The sequence below is a fragment of the Stegastes partitus genome, unplaced genomic scaffold (assembly GCF_000690725.1).
Source record: "Stegastes partitus isolate 25-593 unplaced genomic scaffold, Stegastes_partitus-1.0.2 Scaffold2284, whole genome shotgun sequence".
NCBI lineage: Eukaryota > Metazoa > Chordata > Actinopteri > Pomacentridae > Stegastes > Stegastes partitus.
In genome coordinates, this window is record NW_007580015.1 from 41195 (window position 1) to 59012 (window position 17818).

The window sequence follows — 17818 nt, forward strand, 5'->3', positions numbered from 1 at the left end:
TATTTTTATACAGAATAAACTCTTTTATTTTGTAGGACTGTAACTTCCTAAGTAGTTTGCAGGAAGGTAATTTACTGTCTTTTAAGTACATTTTGTCACTAATTGTTGCATTTGCAAAGAAGCATTTTAAAATTCTGATCTTGCTACTTTCAGATCTAAGAATTTGTTATGACTAATTCATGGTTATTGTATTTAGAATCAATAAATACATAATTAAATGAACGCATTTTGTGGACGTGAATTTTTGTCTGTTTAAGGACTGTCAGCACATGTGCCAGAAAAAAAACAAAAAAAAAAACGGTCTTGTTTCGCACTCGGAACACATGTCATGATGTTTGGACTGTAGTTTGCAGTCAGTCCTGGTTTTGTTCAGCAGTTGCAGACATTTCTACTTGACTTTATCAGGTTGTCCAGCTAAACACAATAAACAAAGCATCTTTTCTTCTGCTGTAAGCAGGCAGTCACCATGTTTTCTGAACGTGTCCAAGTATATCTCTGATTGTGGTGTATATAGGAGTGCATGCAAGTACGCTGTTCTGAATGTGACTGTTGATTAGTGAGCTCGAAAGGGTTCACTAATGATTAAAATTATTTAATATTATTTACTAGCAGTCGAAAAATAAACATCCATGACTTCATAAACAAGTTAGAGCTTGGTAACTTGAGAATTTCTACTTTCGAGGATGTGAATACCACAAAAAACGGTGTTCATGTGGCGCCTTTAAATGAGGTTGAGTTCTCTGTGGTCACTGAATGCCTCCATATGAACACCCCCTACCTGTATTCACAACATCGTAAGTGAAAATTGTGTAATGTTATGACGTGTTTGCTGATATGTCGGAGGCCACGTAAGTTCATTTTTCAGTGAATGGTAAATTAATATATTTTTATATATCTGCTGATGTTGACCTCACTGCTGATGTTATCGCCTGAACAGCAAACATTTGGTGTTCATAGTTTTCCATGTCCTTATTACAAGCTCACAAGTTCCATTTAAAGGCAACAAATGGACTCTTCTCATTAACTTGGTAAACACAACACCATTTAAACTGTTTCCAGTCTTTATGCTAAGCTAAGCTAAAAGGGTGCTGGATAGAATAGAATAGAATAGAATAGAATAGAATAGAATAGAATAGAATAGAACTTTAATGATCCCTTTGGTGCAAACCTCAGGGAAATTGTTGATATATAGAATATATATAGAATATAAAGACATCGCTCCTCTCATTTTACTATCAGCAAGAAAGTGCATAAAGGTATTTGGAAAGTCAAGTTAGTGATTAGAACACTGTTTTTTATATAACTGATAGTGCCACTGATAATCACTTCCTTGTGATAAACAGTGAAACCCAGCACTACAGAAGCCTTAACAAAGCTTCTTTTCACTCAGACAGATCCAGCATTAAAGTACCGTTCTTGAGAGTGGCTCCGTGTTTTTGGCTCGGAGTCTGAAGGTGAATGTCTGCGTGGACTGAAACCTCTCCGCTCTTCACTGCACTCAGAAATGTGTCTGGTAGGCCGGTGAAGTCTGCTCAGATAAACAGAGAAGAGCTGTGACTCCAGCTGCCGCCGAGCTTGAGTAAATATTAACAGGATCACAAACTGCCCTTGGCTTGTAAGATTAAAAAACCCACACTGATATTATGACTGCCATAAACAATAAGGTAGAGGTTTCATTATTTGGGATCCTTGGTGTATTCAGGCCAACTGTCTTCACCATAACAAAAAGCAAAGCCTCAGAGGCTCAGATGTCACCTGGATTCACTCCAGCTATCCCCAAACTAAAGACCGTCTGAGCCACAGACACCTGACACCCTCGGAGAGAATAAACAAGTACGAAAAGTGTACAGTAGATTAGAGTAAGTACACAGTAGCGTTGTATACACAGAGGGAAGAAGACGGAGCACACACCAGTTATTTTGTCATAATCTGGAGTCTGCGAGCCGGAGCTGCTGCTCTCCATCATGTCCTGCCGTCTCTGCTGCACCACCCCATCCAGGTCAGAGAAGTCTCCAGAAAAGTCCTGCAGCGCACATGCAGGAAAATATACAATGGATACCACATGCACAGTGGGTGTTGTATAACATGAGAACAAGGCACTTCTATAGATCCTTTATCGCATTAGAACATATACAATGAACACATCCTGTCGAAAAACATCCCAGAAAAAGGACGGACAGACCCCTGACTGACCAGAGGAAGTGAGGACGGGCAGTTGACTCTGAAGCTGTTTTCACAGGAAGTAACGGGGCTGCTGCAAGTCTTATCCACCTGCAAGGACAACAGACACATTTTTGAATACAGAATGGAAAATGTTTTTTCTCTTTTAAAGCTTTGTTGACATTTTTAGTCACTTGTGGGCAAATACTGAAAAACCTGTGAACACAACACTGACAGATTATCATATAAAGTTGTTACAGCTAATGTGGTAGCAAACATCCCATTTCTAGGCACTTGGTGAATATCACACTCTTCTTCTAACAAATTAAACCAGTCATGCTCCTTGTTTTAGTTTCCACCAAGTCATGAGCAAAATATCTGGCCTTCAGCAACTAAATGCTACACAGTGTAGTTAGCTAGCTGCTACTTTATTTTCCTGCCATTTGGTGCTGGACAGGTCACACACAAGCTTTTTCTGGCTAACCAGTTTAGGACAGAAACATGAGCATTGTGCAGATCTTTTGTTTAGCAAACAACTGTCTATTTAAACATCCCACAAACACAAACCTACATTAACTTTCTTTTGGTTGTGTTTCTAAGCACTTGTGTTTCCAAACTGTCTGTGTAAACATCCCAAAGACACAAACTATGTCTACATTCATTTAGTTGTATTTCTGGACACATGGTACCACAGAATGTAATGTGTCTTTGACCTCAACCAGTCTTTATGCTAAGCTAACCACATGCTGGCAATAGTTTAAAACTAAGCACACAAGCACAAGCACTGTATCACTTTATTCATTTGGCTAACTATGAGGAAACAGTTGCCTATTTAGGTTTCCACCAACTTTTGATGAAAATATCTGGCCCTAGCAACTAAATGCTCCACGCTGTTGGTTAGCTAGTTGCTACTTTGCTATTTGGTGAAAGGCACTTCACACACAGCTTATTTTTTAGAGATTTTTCTGAAGCACAGTGGTATAGATATAGAACTGGTATCAGTTTTATATGTAGGATAGAAACATGAGCATTGTATGGATGTATATTGTTGATATAAACAACCCTCAGACACACAGCTACATTTATCAATAGCATTCATTTCTTCTTTCTCTAATTACTTTGCAATGTTTAGTTACACTTCTTTTTTTGGTTTCCATCAGTTCCTGAGGTAAATATCTGGCCTTTTATATGTGATACACAGTGTTTGTTAGCTAGTTGCTATTTTATTTTTCTGCCATTTGGTGCCTAGCCGGTCACATACAGCAGATTTTAGGGATATTTCACAAATGAGGTATACGTGCCTTTGAGCACTGCCATGCTACGCTAACCAGCTGCCAGCAGCAGCATTAGCGCTGTTTCACTTTACTCATCTTTATGGCTAACGTGTTAGCAAGTAGTTTCCTTTTGAAACATTCCACAGATAAAGAGCTATAAAGAGCTTTACTTGGTGAATTTAAGTTTCTCCCTTTAGCTCACGGAACTAAAGTAAAACTTTTATGAAAGATTTAGGTAGAAATTACTGAATTGTGTAACTTAGATGATGTGATTTACCTCCAAATGAAGGCAGATGGATTTCAGAAGTTTGTAGGTGGTGTTTCGAGAGAGGAACGACACAAACACATTCTGGAAAAGAGTCACTGGAGTTACTTTCATGTTTAAATCAAAAGAAAAGAAACTGACTATCTCTGTTATCTCAACAGCTTTCTTACCTGCTCATGAGTAGTTTCAATCACAAGGGCGTTTGGCACTAATAAAGCAGTTTTAGTTTTTTTGATAAACGTCACCGACAACACCGGGATTGAAATCTGTCGACGAGAAAATATTCTTTTACTATCAGCTAATCATCAGCAGACAATTCACAGATTACAACTAGGTCAGGTACTTCTTACGGTTATCATACCTTGGTATCTCTGCCAAAGACTTTGGAGTGGAAGCAGATCCAGTTATCAGAGACAAACATCTTGCCCTGATATAAAATATCTCTTTGCAGGGCACAAGTGTAGCCTGTTGGCACATACACATTCACATTAGGAATCTAGCATTTGTTTGCTTCTGATCTGAAAATAGAATCTGAAACTTACTTTGTTTGAGTAATTCATCTTTGCCTACTTCCTTGAATAACTTATGATACTGGGCGTTTGTCTTCGATAACTGAAAATAACATACGTCTTTGTTAAGAAACTAAAAAAACTTGAAAATCTGTGAGGAGTTTGGTGAGAGATGAAAACGTGTCCCTACCTGGTTGGGTTGTGATTTCTTTCTTTCAAACTTTGTCTCAAAGTCACTCAGACTGAGCACCGGTGAAAGCTGCTCCACAGGTTTCAATCTGCAAATAAAGGTCAGTGTTTATGGTGAAGTGTCATGGGAACACCTGTGTACAGGTGAGAGACATGAGCTGCAGGAGGAAAGCTACTCTTGCAGTATTAAAACTCAAACACGATACTATGAGGCAAAACAAAACGTCCTTCATCTGGCTGTGCGTGGAGTCACCTGTGGTTATGTAAAGGCTGCTTACACAGCAACAAACCAACTCTGTAAACAGCACTTTGGTTATGCAGGTATAGAGTAGGACAGGTGCTACTGAAGTGTTGGAAAGTGAAAAACAAACTGAATTTCTGCCAGTTTCAGGGAATTATGCAATCTAATTTTCATGAATCATTCTTTGAATTAGTTAGCCAATATAAAACACACATTTTAGCTGTTAATATGCCATGAAAGACGAATATGTGCCACAACTTTGCCCCTGACTACTAACCCAAAGTCTGATCCAAACACCAAAGTTAAAATTCAGCAAGAAAGTGATAATCTTCTCAATGAATCGGTTAATTGTTTGCTCTGTAAATATTGTGAGTCTAATATGATTGCTCATTTTATCACACACTTATTAATATTCAGTTTACAAATACAAAAAGAAAAGCAGCACTTGAGAAGCCAAAACCAGAGAAATTGGTGCTTTTTTTTTGCTTGAAAAGCCACAAGATACACACAGTAAATAAATGGTTTATAACACATTCGTATGCAGCTGTAGTGTATAAGCACATAATGAGTGGCAGCACCACTGATGCACACATAACAATGCCTGTAAATGTGCTTATAACAACATTATAGAGCAATAACCATCAAAACCTTATATAGAGCTAATAAATACTAAATATAGAGGTTAAAACGAATGTGCAGCCAAACATAACAAAGCAGTTCACCTCATGCTGCCGGCTGGTTTCTTCCTGCTCTCTGAGGGCTCTGGCTCTGCATCCAGACAGAGGTGGAGGTCTGCAGGAGAGCGTCCACGCCTCCTCTGCCTCCCCTCACCTCCATTGTCCACCTCAGGCCTGGAAACAACACACAAGGTTCATAAAGTAGGTGACACAATTCCCACATTGCATGCAGCCTTTAAAGCTGGTTAAAAAGCAGTCAAACCTGCCTTCATACTCCAGCTGCTGCAGGTTTTCACTTGTCTATCCATGTAATGATTTCACATGTTGTTTAAATGGATGATTTAACATCCAGATCACAGTGTTTTACTTGATGTGCACGAATAAACAAATCTACATTATGAAGGATTGGGCTCTGGAGGGCCCCATCAAAACACACATACTTACAAATATCTCTTTAGGTAATGCATCAAATAGCTGGAGCAGACCATCATATCTCCTTCATAAGCACAACATGGCATGAGAAGTTCTGCCATCTAGAATTTCTGCATGCAAATGAAGTCTAGCCCGTGCCACGTACGCGCCACATTCATGCATTTAAAGTCAGCGCAGCCCTTTAATTCAAATACATTGTTTGAGGCAGGATATACATGCAAATAAGACCAAAGCATCACCCCCGAAACGCGACGCGAACCGGGCCCTTCTCCTGCATCTCATCCACACTCACGTCGAGCGGCTCCCCCGGGACTCCCTGCAGGAAAGTTGCTCCGGTGCGGGCAGCGGGGTCAGAGGTCTGTCCGCCTGCTCGGTCATCAGCACCATCATTCACATTTCACAGCTCGCTCGCCTCCGCCATCGGCCGCCGCTGTCGCCGCTTGCGCCACATACAACAACGAAGCTTCAGGAAGCCTTGAAAGTTTGGGACGATCGAGCGAGAAGTCCAGCAGAGGAGGAGCCGGGAAAGAGGGAGGGAGCAGGAGGGAAACACGTCAGGAGCACGGTCCTGCTGCGGATCACCAACTTTGAATACTGGGATAAACTAAAGCGAAAGACACATTTAGCATCCACTTAAAATAAAATATAAACACACAGTGTCCGAGGAGGAGCTGTGTAAAATCTTTGTGTATATATGGTTTCTTGGACACTTCCTATTGCAGAGCGGCTGTCAGTGAACTTTCTGGAGCGTAAAACTGTTTTTGCACAAACTTCACAAAGCATCGTTGTTCCTACGTCAGCCCGGGGGTGCGTTCAGCAGCAGCAGTGTTTCACAGTGCTGCAAAAACTGTATGTTGAAGGTTTAAAAGGCTTATTTAGGGTAAAACCAGTGGTGGATCCAAAAAGTTTTTACGGGGTGGCCAGGCTGAGAAAATGTGGCACATTGCAGATATCTGAAATTCTTTCAAACTCTTCTCTTTTGTTCTTCATTCATGTATATGAGGTTTCTCATTACAGATATCCACATGTCAGCTGTAGATATTGACAGTTGCCGACATCTGCATTTGAATCATGACAAGTTGTGTTTCCAGTTTCACACATCTACAGTTTCGTTCTGACTAGTCGTAACTCTAGTTCAAGATATCTTCAAGTCAAGATTTCTACATTACACCTTTTAGATATCTTAAGTAAACAATACTAGTCAGAGTGGTGTTGCAGATGTTTACCTGGAATTATGCAAAAATGTAGCTACAGTTAGCTTGAATTAGAGTTTTGACTAAGAGATGTTGCAGATATAGAAATAAGAGACGGGCCCTTGCTTTCCAAACATGCTATCCAAACCCTAACCACATGTGACAAGCCGTTTTACCGACATGTCAGAGCAGGCCAAGCCTGAAGTTAAAGAACATTTCATCCACAAGTGTCTAATGAAAGACTCGTTTTCCACAAACTTCTTATTGATGAGCTCTTTCTGTTTCATGACATTTTCAACCATGATTACCAACAAAGTTCATATGTTTTGCTGGACCAGTATCCAATGAGAAGCCTCACAGCACAGCACAGCAATTCAGACATGTTATAATGATGTTTGAGATATTTGCAACTATTATTATGACTAACCAACACTGAATTACAGAGATCTCTAACTGTGGTTTAGACAGATCAAAAGGATGTTATAGATATCTGGATTAAAAACTCATTTTTCATTTCAATCCTGAATCTTCTGTATTTTATGTTTAAATAGCTTGCCATACAGCCCATTACTCACAGTGGGGTGGCATAATGTCTCAGGTTATTTTTGGTCATTTACTGTTATCATTTACTGATGCAGGCAGGACTGCCATGTAGAGAACTCATACACAGTATAATAAGTTTATTTATGTAACCCTTAGTTGGTTAAAATTTGGTCATTGCTTCAGTTGTGATTTTTAAATTGTTGATAAATCTCACCAGACATGTACATATTAAAATACATAAGATAAGTACATGTAACACGTGCCCTTGTTCTGCTCAGGATATCCACCTAGTTGAGACATCTCACTTTGTCTATCCAGCCTTTTGTTTCTTTGTTGTTGCTGCAGTTTCTGGGTCAGTCTTCATTGTTCAGCAGCTTGTACCACTTGTTTCCGCAACTCTTCCAACTAGGTTTCATTTTGAACACCAGAGCCACCAACGTTCCACTACCCCTTGAAACTGCCATTCATCAAAATACACAGTTTTAATGTTAGATAGCAGTGTGTTGTCAATACAGCATGATTGAACTCTTACAGTTATGTTCAGATACTGATAGCACTTTGGTTAGGGCTAGTATTAACCTTAACCAGAGTATCTTTGTAGCCAAACTGCTGCAAGTCAGGGATATCCCTTTTGCTCACCTTACCTGAAGTGCTATTGTTGACCTAACCACACCGTTTTACATAAGATTAGATTCAGCTTTATTATTATTATTACACAGAGTACAAGTACTAAGACGACAAAATGCAGTTTAGCATCTAACAAGAAATGCAAAAGAAGCAGTAAAAATGTCTTCAGTCTTCCTCAAGTCCACAGTGAGTTCTTTGGTCTTGTTGGTATTGAGGTTGTTGTTGTAGGTCGTCTCATCGTTATTGAAGCCCACCACCATTGTGTCATCTGCAAACTTGATAATAGTGTTGGAACCATGTACAGGTGTGCAGCTGTAGATGAACAGCAAGTAGAGAAGAGGACTCAGAACGCAGCCCTGTGGAATGCCAGTGATCAGAATGAGGGCTGAGGAGGAGTATCCTCCTTATCTAACCAACTGGGGCCTGTTGGTGACAAAATCCAGCAGCAGGGAAAGCGTGTTGATGCCAGACTCACAGTGTTTGGTGTCTAGTTTGCAGGGATAATGTTGTTGAACGCTGACCTTAAGTCAGTTAATTTCCCACATTAGTGTTGTTGCTGTCCAGGTGGGAGAAGGCCAAGTGGAGATGGCGTCCTACGTATATTTCTTCTGGCGGTCGGTGATTTGAAGGGGTCCAGTGTGGAAGGTATACAGGTTTTAAGGTTAGCCAGGACCAGCCTCCTGAAGCACTTCATGGTGACTGAGGTAAGTGCGGCTAGGCTTGTTGTGGAGCAGGTGGTTTTGCCTCTAAATTTAAAAGTCACTACCTAAACATAAACTGTTTACTTACATAAATGTAATTTTGTTCGAGACAGATTGTTATGGCCAGTTAAGTGAATAACCCTAACAACGAGCAGCTCTTGTGATGTTGGTCTTCCTCTTTTGCTGCCCTACAATTGCAAGACGAAATGTTTTGGTTTTCTAGAACTCTTCCTCCAAGTTCACGGCCTTCAGCTCATTTTCTTCTTGATGGGCTTCACTGGCACAGAGCTTTGCTTTGAGCTGCCAAATTTCATAGCAGTATCCCTCATCATCCTTTTTGTGTTGAACAACCTGCTCTTCCAGGTCTTTCTAAACTCTTAGGCACTGCTGCTGAAGCTGGTCAATCTGCTGCTGTTGCTTCCTGCAACTCTGGATCTCTGAATAAGCGTGATATTGGTTCTTCTGCATCTATCTGAAAAGCTTTTGCGCTTCAGGTTGGAATCTCCCATTTCTTTGCCACAGGGTTGTCTGCTACAGTCAACCTGTTCAACCTTAACTCATCTCAGATTTAGGCTTGTTGATGTCTGCCCAATGAATCTCATTACTGTGAGACAGTTCCAGCTGCTTTTCGAGTTCTTTAATGATTTTATCAGCTTTTATGTACTAGTAGTTGAATAGATGCTGATTCCTGTAACTCTGGACTCCCATGTCCTTCTGTTTGCCACCTCCAGTCCAGTCGTACATATTTGCAGTGTTAACTTGCAGTCCTGCTGTTCAGCTTTAGGAGCTTTGTTATCCATCAGATTATTTCTGGCTTTGCCCCCCGGAGTTGGAAAATTGGATTTCCCCAATAATTCCAAGGCACTGCAGTGTTTTTCTTTTAATGTGTTTATTGAATATTCCGATCCCCAGGACTATATGAAGGTTCTGCAGAGCGCCTGATGTTCTGTCTTTCACCTGCTTGGTGAAAATTTGGCGTTGCCTGAGAATAGGAAGACCCTGCACTCTGTCCAGTGTTTTATCTTCCTCTTGTTCATTGAAAAGTTGGACGTCTCTGACGATATGAAGCCCTGCAGAGTGCCTGGAGACTAACACTAGTTCATTGAAAATTCTGATGTCCCTTTCAATACAAAAGCCCTGCAGTGTACTTGATGCTTTGTCTTTCACCTGCTTGTGAAAACTGGGGTTTCCATTTACTATTTAAAGACCCTGCACAGTTCCTGATGTATGTTCTTTGTCCGTGGACTCGACTGCGTTTTCCTGGACCTCAACATTTCTTGTCTTTAGTCTGAGAGCCATTTGGTTTTGGGTTTACTCCATTGTGAATTTAAATCTGCCAGGTAATTTCCAAACAGAATCTTATCTCTCTGCTAAGAGCCACTTTGGTTCAACACCTGTTGCTTTAAATGAGCAACAGAAACAACCTCTGACTTGACAACTTGAATATTTAAACTATATAGATCCACACATTCTAAAGGAAGGAATTATGTAGAGTTGCATCTATGCCATTTTAAAATAGAATGATATGTGGGGGAAAAAAATCTAAATATGTAACATTGGTGTATTAAAGTAATGACCAAAGAGGGGTCCAACCTTGTACTAACAAGGTGTACCTGATGAATTGGCCAGTGAGTGTACAAACCAAAAATTGTTTAAATATTTCCTATCTTTTACAGCTGGAAGAATGTTTTGCAGGAGTAATCAGTAAAAAGGTTTGAATTCACAACTTGTACACATGAGGACACCAGAGCAATCCCTGTATTGACACTGAAGAGTTTTGTTTAGAAATACATGTAAACAGAATATATAAATAGTTCTTGTATTACTTGGAAGGGGATGATGCTCCCTTGGCTATAGGAAGCAGGAAATAAGCCTATTTTAGTAACTCTGCTCCTTTCAGCTTCCACGAAGACATATCTGGTTCCCCAGAAGTACAGCTGTGATGCTTTTCCTTCCACTGCCTTGTTCAATAAATGTCAAGGCAATCAAACTTTAAAACTTTTGTGATGACATATTATGTGTTTTCTCACAAGATGGCATAAAAAAAACACAGACTTTAGATTCATCTTGTGGAATTTTGTCTTATTTTATTTTTTTCAAATCAACTGAGGTTTTCCTAATACTTGAGCACTATAACTGAAATCCACACTAAGTGGTGTCATGAGCCTTCACTTTCTGACTGGGTGCTTACTGTGTCTGTCTCTAAGCATTTCATTACTACACTCGCAGAAACAGACAGAGGTACACCCATTATTAAGGTTTAACATCTCAAAGGCAACTTATGACAAGTAATCAAACCTTGATAGCCTCTGTTTTAATACCAGTTATTTTGTAAAGGCACACATTGACTATAATTGTAGGAGAAAAAAAAAGTGCTGATAGGGCAGAATACATTTCTTTGTGTTTAGCTATGACGACATCACTGATCATGATATAGTGATTCACATCGGTCAGGGCTTCAGTTTGTGCATCACTGTTCAAACAATGAGAGTTCTCTGCATTCTTTGAACTGCATAATGCTGAACTTTATATGATACTATATTTGTTATTTCAAAGAAGTTAGGAGACGATGGGAAACTGGGCGAGGAATGAAGTGGTGACTGCTGGGAGGCCTCTCTTAAACTAACACACTCCTGCTCTCCATGTATTCACCATGACCTGATTCAGGAGATTATTTTCAGAACCCACTCAACCAATGAAAGACTGTCAAATATACAACAAAAGTGAGTACAAGAGTTAAAATGTGAAATGATTTCAAATTGCAGTACCTCTCAATAATTGCATTATCTCTAAGTTGACAAATAGAGTATTTCATCTTATGGACAATTTAAAAAGCAACTGTAGAAAGACAAAATTGAAAGTATAAACATATACGTATAAACTCCAGGAATATGTAAAGGATATTGTGAAAAGTCAACCTCTCCAGGAAAAAAAAAAACAACTTGTGCTCCCTCTTCAGCACAATTCTGAGAAATTACATTTTGCTAAGAACAAGAGAAGAAGTCTGATGAATATTGGGAGAATGTTCTTTGGGCAAATGAGAGCAAAATCGATTTGTTGGGTTGAGATCAGGTCAAGCATGTTTAGTAGAAACCGCCTCAGGACACACAATAAAAGCATCGTCCTGACAGTGAAGCACGGAGCTGAGAGTGTGCTGAAATGTGACTACATGAGCGCAAAAGGTGTTAAAGAGAGGACATTTGTAGAAAGATGGCTCCTAGTCTGCAGAACTCGGCAGAAAAGGAATGTTCCAGGATGATAAGGATCCAAAGCGCACTGTCACAATCATAGAGAGTTGAATAGAACACCTTTGGTGCATTTTAAATGAAAGAGAGAAAAGGTGGAGCAAAGCAAGCACTAGATAATCTGTTACTATACAACAGGACCAACTGTACTTTGGAATCTAAATATGAAATGAGCACACTAGTTTTTGCTGTGAGCACTAGATGTCACAACATGTGTACAACAAATAAAACGAGTGTATTTGACTAAGATTAGCAGCAGAGGGCAGCAGAGTGTAGCTGATGTGACGCCTGTGCTCTGTGTTTTACTATCAGGTGGCCTGTAACTACCAACGTCACAGGGTAAAACCATGAGTTAAAGGTGAAGTTAAAGTTTTATTTTCTTAAAACTACATAAGTACTTTAGGGAAAATGCAGTGGTGGAAAGGAAGTAGAGTTCTGAGCTACATGTAATTTGCGTTTCAGAGGGAATGTTGTGCATTTTATCTTACAGATAAAAGGTAACCGTGGCTGGTTACTTTTCAGATTAAAATTTAAAATTTAAAATGTCATCAGTTCTTAAAATGTACAACATATTTTTAATAAAAATTAAAAAGGAAAAAGCAAGGCAAGTTTATTTGTAGGCATTATTTGAAGTACTTTATAGGCAGCTTTAAATGGTAAAAGGCTGATTATTTTTAGAAACTGATCTTTAATTTGTATTTAAACCATTTAAAGCAGCTGGCTGCCATATGTCACTGGTGTGAATCTGGTCACAAACACAATGGATGTACAATCCTGATGATGTATTTTGTTGAATTACAAAGATATTTGCTGCTTTAGAAGATTTCCACTATGGTATTATAAAATGTAAAAAATAAATAAATAAATGCTTACACTGCAATGCTAAAAGCAGTATGTCAATACTAGGACAGTTAAGGCACGGTTTTTAATATACCACATCTAAAGCAACAGACATTGTCTTGTTTTTGGTTACATTAAACCTGTGCAGACGGGTACTTCTAGAGCTTTATTGTGCACATTTATATTCAGATCATGAGAGTTGTAAATAAACGTTTGTATGTTTGGCTGCACAGTTGTGTGCCTGTTTTAACAGGTTCATTTATTCTGAATTCATGTATTCTTATGTCTGCATTAAACACAGCATAACTCCACTCCCATAGCAGATGTTCAGTATGGAGGTGGATTGCTTTTAAATTCAAAATTTAGAAAAAGTTTGATTGAATATAAAATACATGTTAAAAGCCCAACTAGTGCACGTACAGCAAAAATGGATGCTTTTGCTGCTTTGGACAGAACATTAGACAAAGGGAGGTTTTTACACTATTTATAAGCCATTACATATACATATATTTATATTTACATATCCAAGAATATGTTAACCGTAGATCATAAGTATGGCTAAAAGACTAAAAATGTCTTTGAACTGCATGTTGAGGCCATGCAGGTTGTTATTGTCTCATCTTCGTTCTCGTGACTCCAGGAGTCGCTGTTGCAGCACATGATGAAAACATCATTTCAGGGGCAGAAGACTTGTCAGAGTTCATTAAGTATCCCTGAGACAATGCAATGCATGCTAGCAGCTACTTAGCCTGTCATTAATCATGGCTGACAAAGAACGCGGGGTTAAAGGTGGGAAAGCTGCCAGACACTCTGTGAGTGATTTTGCTCTGCAGGAGAGCTGGGAGACACGGAGATCATGCGTGTCTGCTGGTTTATGTGATCAGGGCTGATTTACAGTAACGCTGAAAACATCTTTTTCATAATTACTGCCATTCATCAACTATAATTACAGTCAAAAACCCCCACTTTGAACGTTATCAGCCGATTAAATGGCCATTATTAGTTGTCATCACTCCCATAATGATGCCTCACATTGGGCAAGCTGCACCTACTAGAAAGCCAGAAGATGGGTGTCGTCCACTCTGACCATTAATAAACAGAAAGTAACATGGATTACATAGGAGACTTCTTGGGGTATGTTAATCAGTGCGTGTAAAATTTCCACTGGTGTCGTCCGCCCCGGTATCTTGCCAGAGCATATACAGTATATGACAGAAGTGAGTACACCCCTGTGCAGCATCTCTTAACTGTCAAAGGATTCACAATTGCATGACGTTTCAGGAACTGCATTTTTCTCTGTTCAACAACAGAGTATTTCTTCTCATGAACAATCAAATACTTTTGAAAGACCATTTTAAAAATGCAAGCACCAATGTAGAAACACAACATAAAGTAAATATGCTGGTGATCACTGACCCACAAGTTACAAAAATCTGTAATCATTCAAACAAAATTCTGCATTAATGTGGTTGTAAGCTGACCTGTGAAAAACAGAACTTTTTCAGTTTTGGACCTATAGGCTATATCTGTCAGCGTATCTGAATCATGGCTTCATGTGTAAAAGAAAAGCCAGAGAAACTGAAAAATCTGATCATGAGGCTTCCAACACGATGGAAAAAGAAACAGGAAGATGAATGACCAACAAAAACTAACACCACTAACGAACACCACAGACTACTTTCACAGTGTAGCTTTGACAAACCGATGGGTAAGTGGGACAGAGGTTGGAAATCAGAGTTTCTGTGACAGCTCAGACAGTGTGAAGTGATGATGAATACTGGGAGCACATTCTTTGGTCAGATGAGACAAAGACAAATTTGTTTGGCTCAAATGTGGCCCAGCATGTTTGGCCTGAACCTGGACAGGACCAGCACAGTGAATGCATAGTCCTGACAGTGAAGCACAGAGGTGGAAGGGTTAATGTTACGGGGCTGCATGAGTGCAAAAGGTGACAGATGACATTCATGGATGGCACTCTGACTGCCGGGTGATACACCAAAATACTGACTGACAAGACGACTCCCAGTCTGCAGATGAGCCTGATAGCTGTCCAAAGCACACTGCCAAACTCATACAAGAGTTTCCAAAGAAGGAAAAAAGTGAAAATTATTGCATGGAAAAAGCATGTTGCCTGATTTTATTCCAACAGAACCCCTTTGGGGTATTTTAAAGACAATTGTAGAGTAGCCATGACTTTTGTTGCATTCAGTTTGCGCTGTGGGGTCTGTATTCTTAACATAGTAAATCTAAGCTGTTTTAATTTTGCATAAGAGCAGCAAAGAAGTAGTAATATAAGTAATGCAGTTACTGTAAGGTCACACAATGACATTTCATTGATTCATGGGATGTTCTCAATTCTGCTGCACACTATTAATTTAAGAGATTAAAGCAGCATTAATTGAAAGTCCTGGAGCAGTTTCAGAGTTGCTAACAACTGGACTATTTTACCGAGGGCCACATCCAGGCTAGCTGTTTCCTTGTGAGTCCAGTCCTTATGTTAAGCTAAGCTAACCCTCTCCTGGCTCTAGCCTACTGTTTTCTGTTTAACAGACATGAGAGTTGTGTTGATCTTTTCATCTAACTCTTAGCAAGTAAGTGCATGAGCGTATTCCTTAAACTGCTCTTTTAAAGCCCAGTAAAAAAAAAAAAAAAAAAAAGGGTTGATAATTAGATTAAATCCTGCATTAGCCAGCATGTGTGAGTGTGAAAGACTCTTTCTGCTGCCTTCGGAGAAACATCTCCTTCTGTAGGCAGAAGCCTTTTCACTGCCTGTCATATATTCCACCACAGAAAGACAGAGAACAAGGAAGGCATAGAGAAAGGAGGCTGCTGTGAGAGAGAGGGAGAGAGGGAGAGAGAGCAAGCAAAAATTGTACTTGTGACGGGGGAAGATTGAAGTCCTGTTAAGTGCTCTGCTTGAAAGCATGTCTGGCCTCATTAGCTGTCAGTTGTAACAATACTGAACTGGCAGTGAAGACAGGTTGGAGTCTAGTGGTCATAAATCACTCCTCGACAGCTGCCTGACAAGCTGGGAACCAGTACACAGGCACGGGCACCCTCTCAGCCTCGACACTGCACAGGCACACAGTAATCTAAGAAATCATCGCTCTCGCCCTGAAATTACAGAGAGCCTGCAAAAGTGGTATGTGGTGTTTTGTAAGAGGGAAATTGCTCTCATTTCGTGTCTGACTGCATACATGTATTTGCACTCGTACGTAACCCCGTGTCTCCTGCGCCTGTCTGCCGCTGCCTGTGTCCATTAGCTAAACGAGCAGTGGCTGCAGTGACTTCTGTGGGGCAGCGAGGGGGGTTAAGAGCAGGGCCTGCAGGTCATTAATCACGGCCCCTGACATGCAGAGCAGGAGGCCAAGGCTCCCCTATGCATACAGCTGCTGGGCCACACTCATTGCACAGGCGATGTGTTGACCCTCGTACGGCCCCTCTCCCAGCGCCTATGGCTCTCATCTGTCCAACTCCCTCACCGGCCGTGTCAGTCATCCGTGCTGTCGGACGCCACCTCCTCCTCACCAACACTCCTCGTGATGTTTTTGTTTTACTCAGATTAGACTGTGAGTACAACAAGTCCGATATCTGGAGCATTTTGTGCTTCACTAGCAGCGAAGCTGGAAAAATGGCATTCTCAGTTCAGTCAGTCTTCCAGTTTTGTCCAAAATAATCTGTTTTTCTGCACATTTTGACATTTTGCGTGAGGAAAATGTTAATGAAAAAGGCATCATTCAAAAACAAAAACTCACAATTTCACAATAAAGTTTTTGCACATTCAAGATTGTTTTTGGAGATGAGTTACTTTGTGTTCACTTTTGTTAGTTTTGTCTTCTACTTTTTTTTTTGCAGTTGGCACACAGCTGGTTCTGTTTCTGGCGAGGTAGCCTATACCTCCACATTCTGATGGCAAGATGCAGCCTAGTTTATTTGTGCTGAAGTAGTTAATAGAAACAGGAATCTTCCTTTTTTTTTTTTATTTGCAAGATTTCTAAAGTTCGCTTTAAATCTGCTATAAAACACAGTGTCGTTCTGAATGTATCTCGACAATCCTCACAGACTCCTCTTACCATCTGGATGAGAACAATGTTCTAAATGATAAAAATACTTTCCTGTGTTTCCTTTTCAACATCAAAAGAAAGTTAGCTGGCTACGTTGTGTTCCTCTGTACCACAGAGCTCCATTGCTGTCCAAAAACTATTAAGAGTATGTTCCTGAGCCACTGATGTTCCCTCAGTACAAAAATATATATTCATTATAGTTTATTTAGAAACAGCTCCACAGACTACCAGTGATCATTTCATTGTTTTTGAACAATAATAGCGCTCTGCAGTGTAGAGGAATAAGCTAAATACTAGTTCATCGACTATTGACTATAAGAAAAATATACTGAGATTGGTGGTAACTTTTAGAGAAACTAAAGACAGTACAACAAGCTGGAGCTTGGTGAACCGCTGACGTTTAGTACTAAATACCAATTAGCAAGCAAAAATTGTTAGTCTGAGATTGTGGATAGCATGATCCCTTGTAAAAGCAAAATGTTTGGGACAGAGTTGCTGTAAACGTGTGGTTGATTGGTAGCAAAGAGGTTAGTTTTCCAGGAAATGTTGCCCCAAATTTGCCAATACTGACTACTACTGACAAACATCCAGCAAAATTCTGGCCAAGCATGTTCACTGGTGGTTTGCCACCATAGTTTACCAGCACTGCTATCTGAACAATATTTCCATATGCAATTTAGATCTCTGCAACCTTGTGGCTCTGGGTAACTCATGAACTTATGGCAGGTCTGCAGCAAATTCACATTTTATGTAATTTTTGTAGTCTCTCAAGACTGACTCTCTTGGTTTTCCAGCTTCCTCCCACAGTCCAAAGTTCAGAGGGCTTTCAGCGTTTTAGGTAAACTGGTAAGTCTAAGT

The 17818-nt window shown here is 40.0% G+C and overlaps 1 protein-coding gene across 2 annotated transcripts; it reads right to left on the reverse strand.

Moving 5' to 3' along the window:
- Positions 1-1342: 1342 nt before the first annotated feature.
- Positions 1343-6310, reverse strand: LOC103374563 (GRAM domain-containing protein 3-like). Of its 2 annotated transcripts, none has more exons than XM_008304669.1 (10): positions 5987-6126; positions 5361-5489; positions 4399-4486; positions 4242-4311; positions 4061-4164; positions 3870-3965; positions 3712-3783; positions 2194-2271; positions 1912-2023; positions 1343-1528 (listed from the first exon to the last, which is right to left on the reverse strand). In XM_008304669.1, exons 1-10 carry the CDS (start codon positions 6022-6024, stop codon positions 1383-1385), a joined length of 933 nt encoding a protein of 310 aa, XP_008302891.1. In that variant the 5' UTR covers positions 6025-6126; the 3' UTR covers positions 1343-1382. The 2 variants fall into 2 exon arrangements, with proteins under 2 accessions (XP_008302891.1, XP_008302890.1); XM_008304668.1 differs by having other exon boundaries at positions 1352-1528; positions 6040-6310.
- Between the last annotated feature and the right edge of the window lie 11508 nt (positions 6311-17818).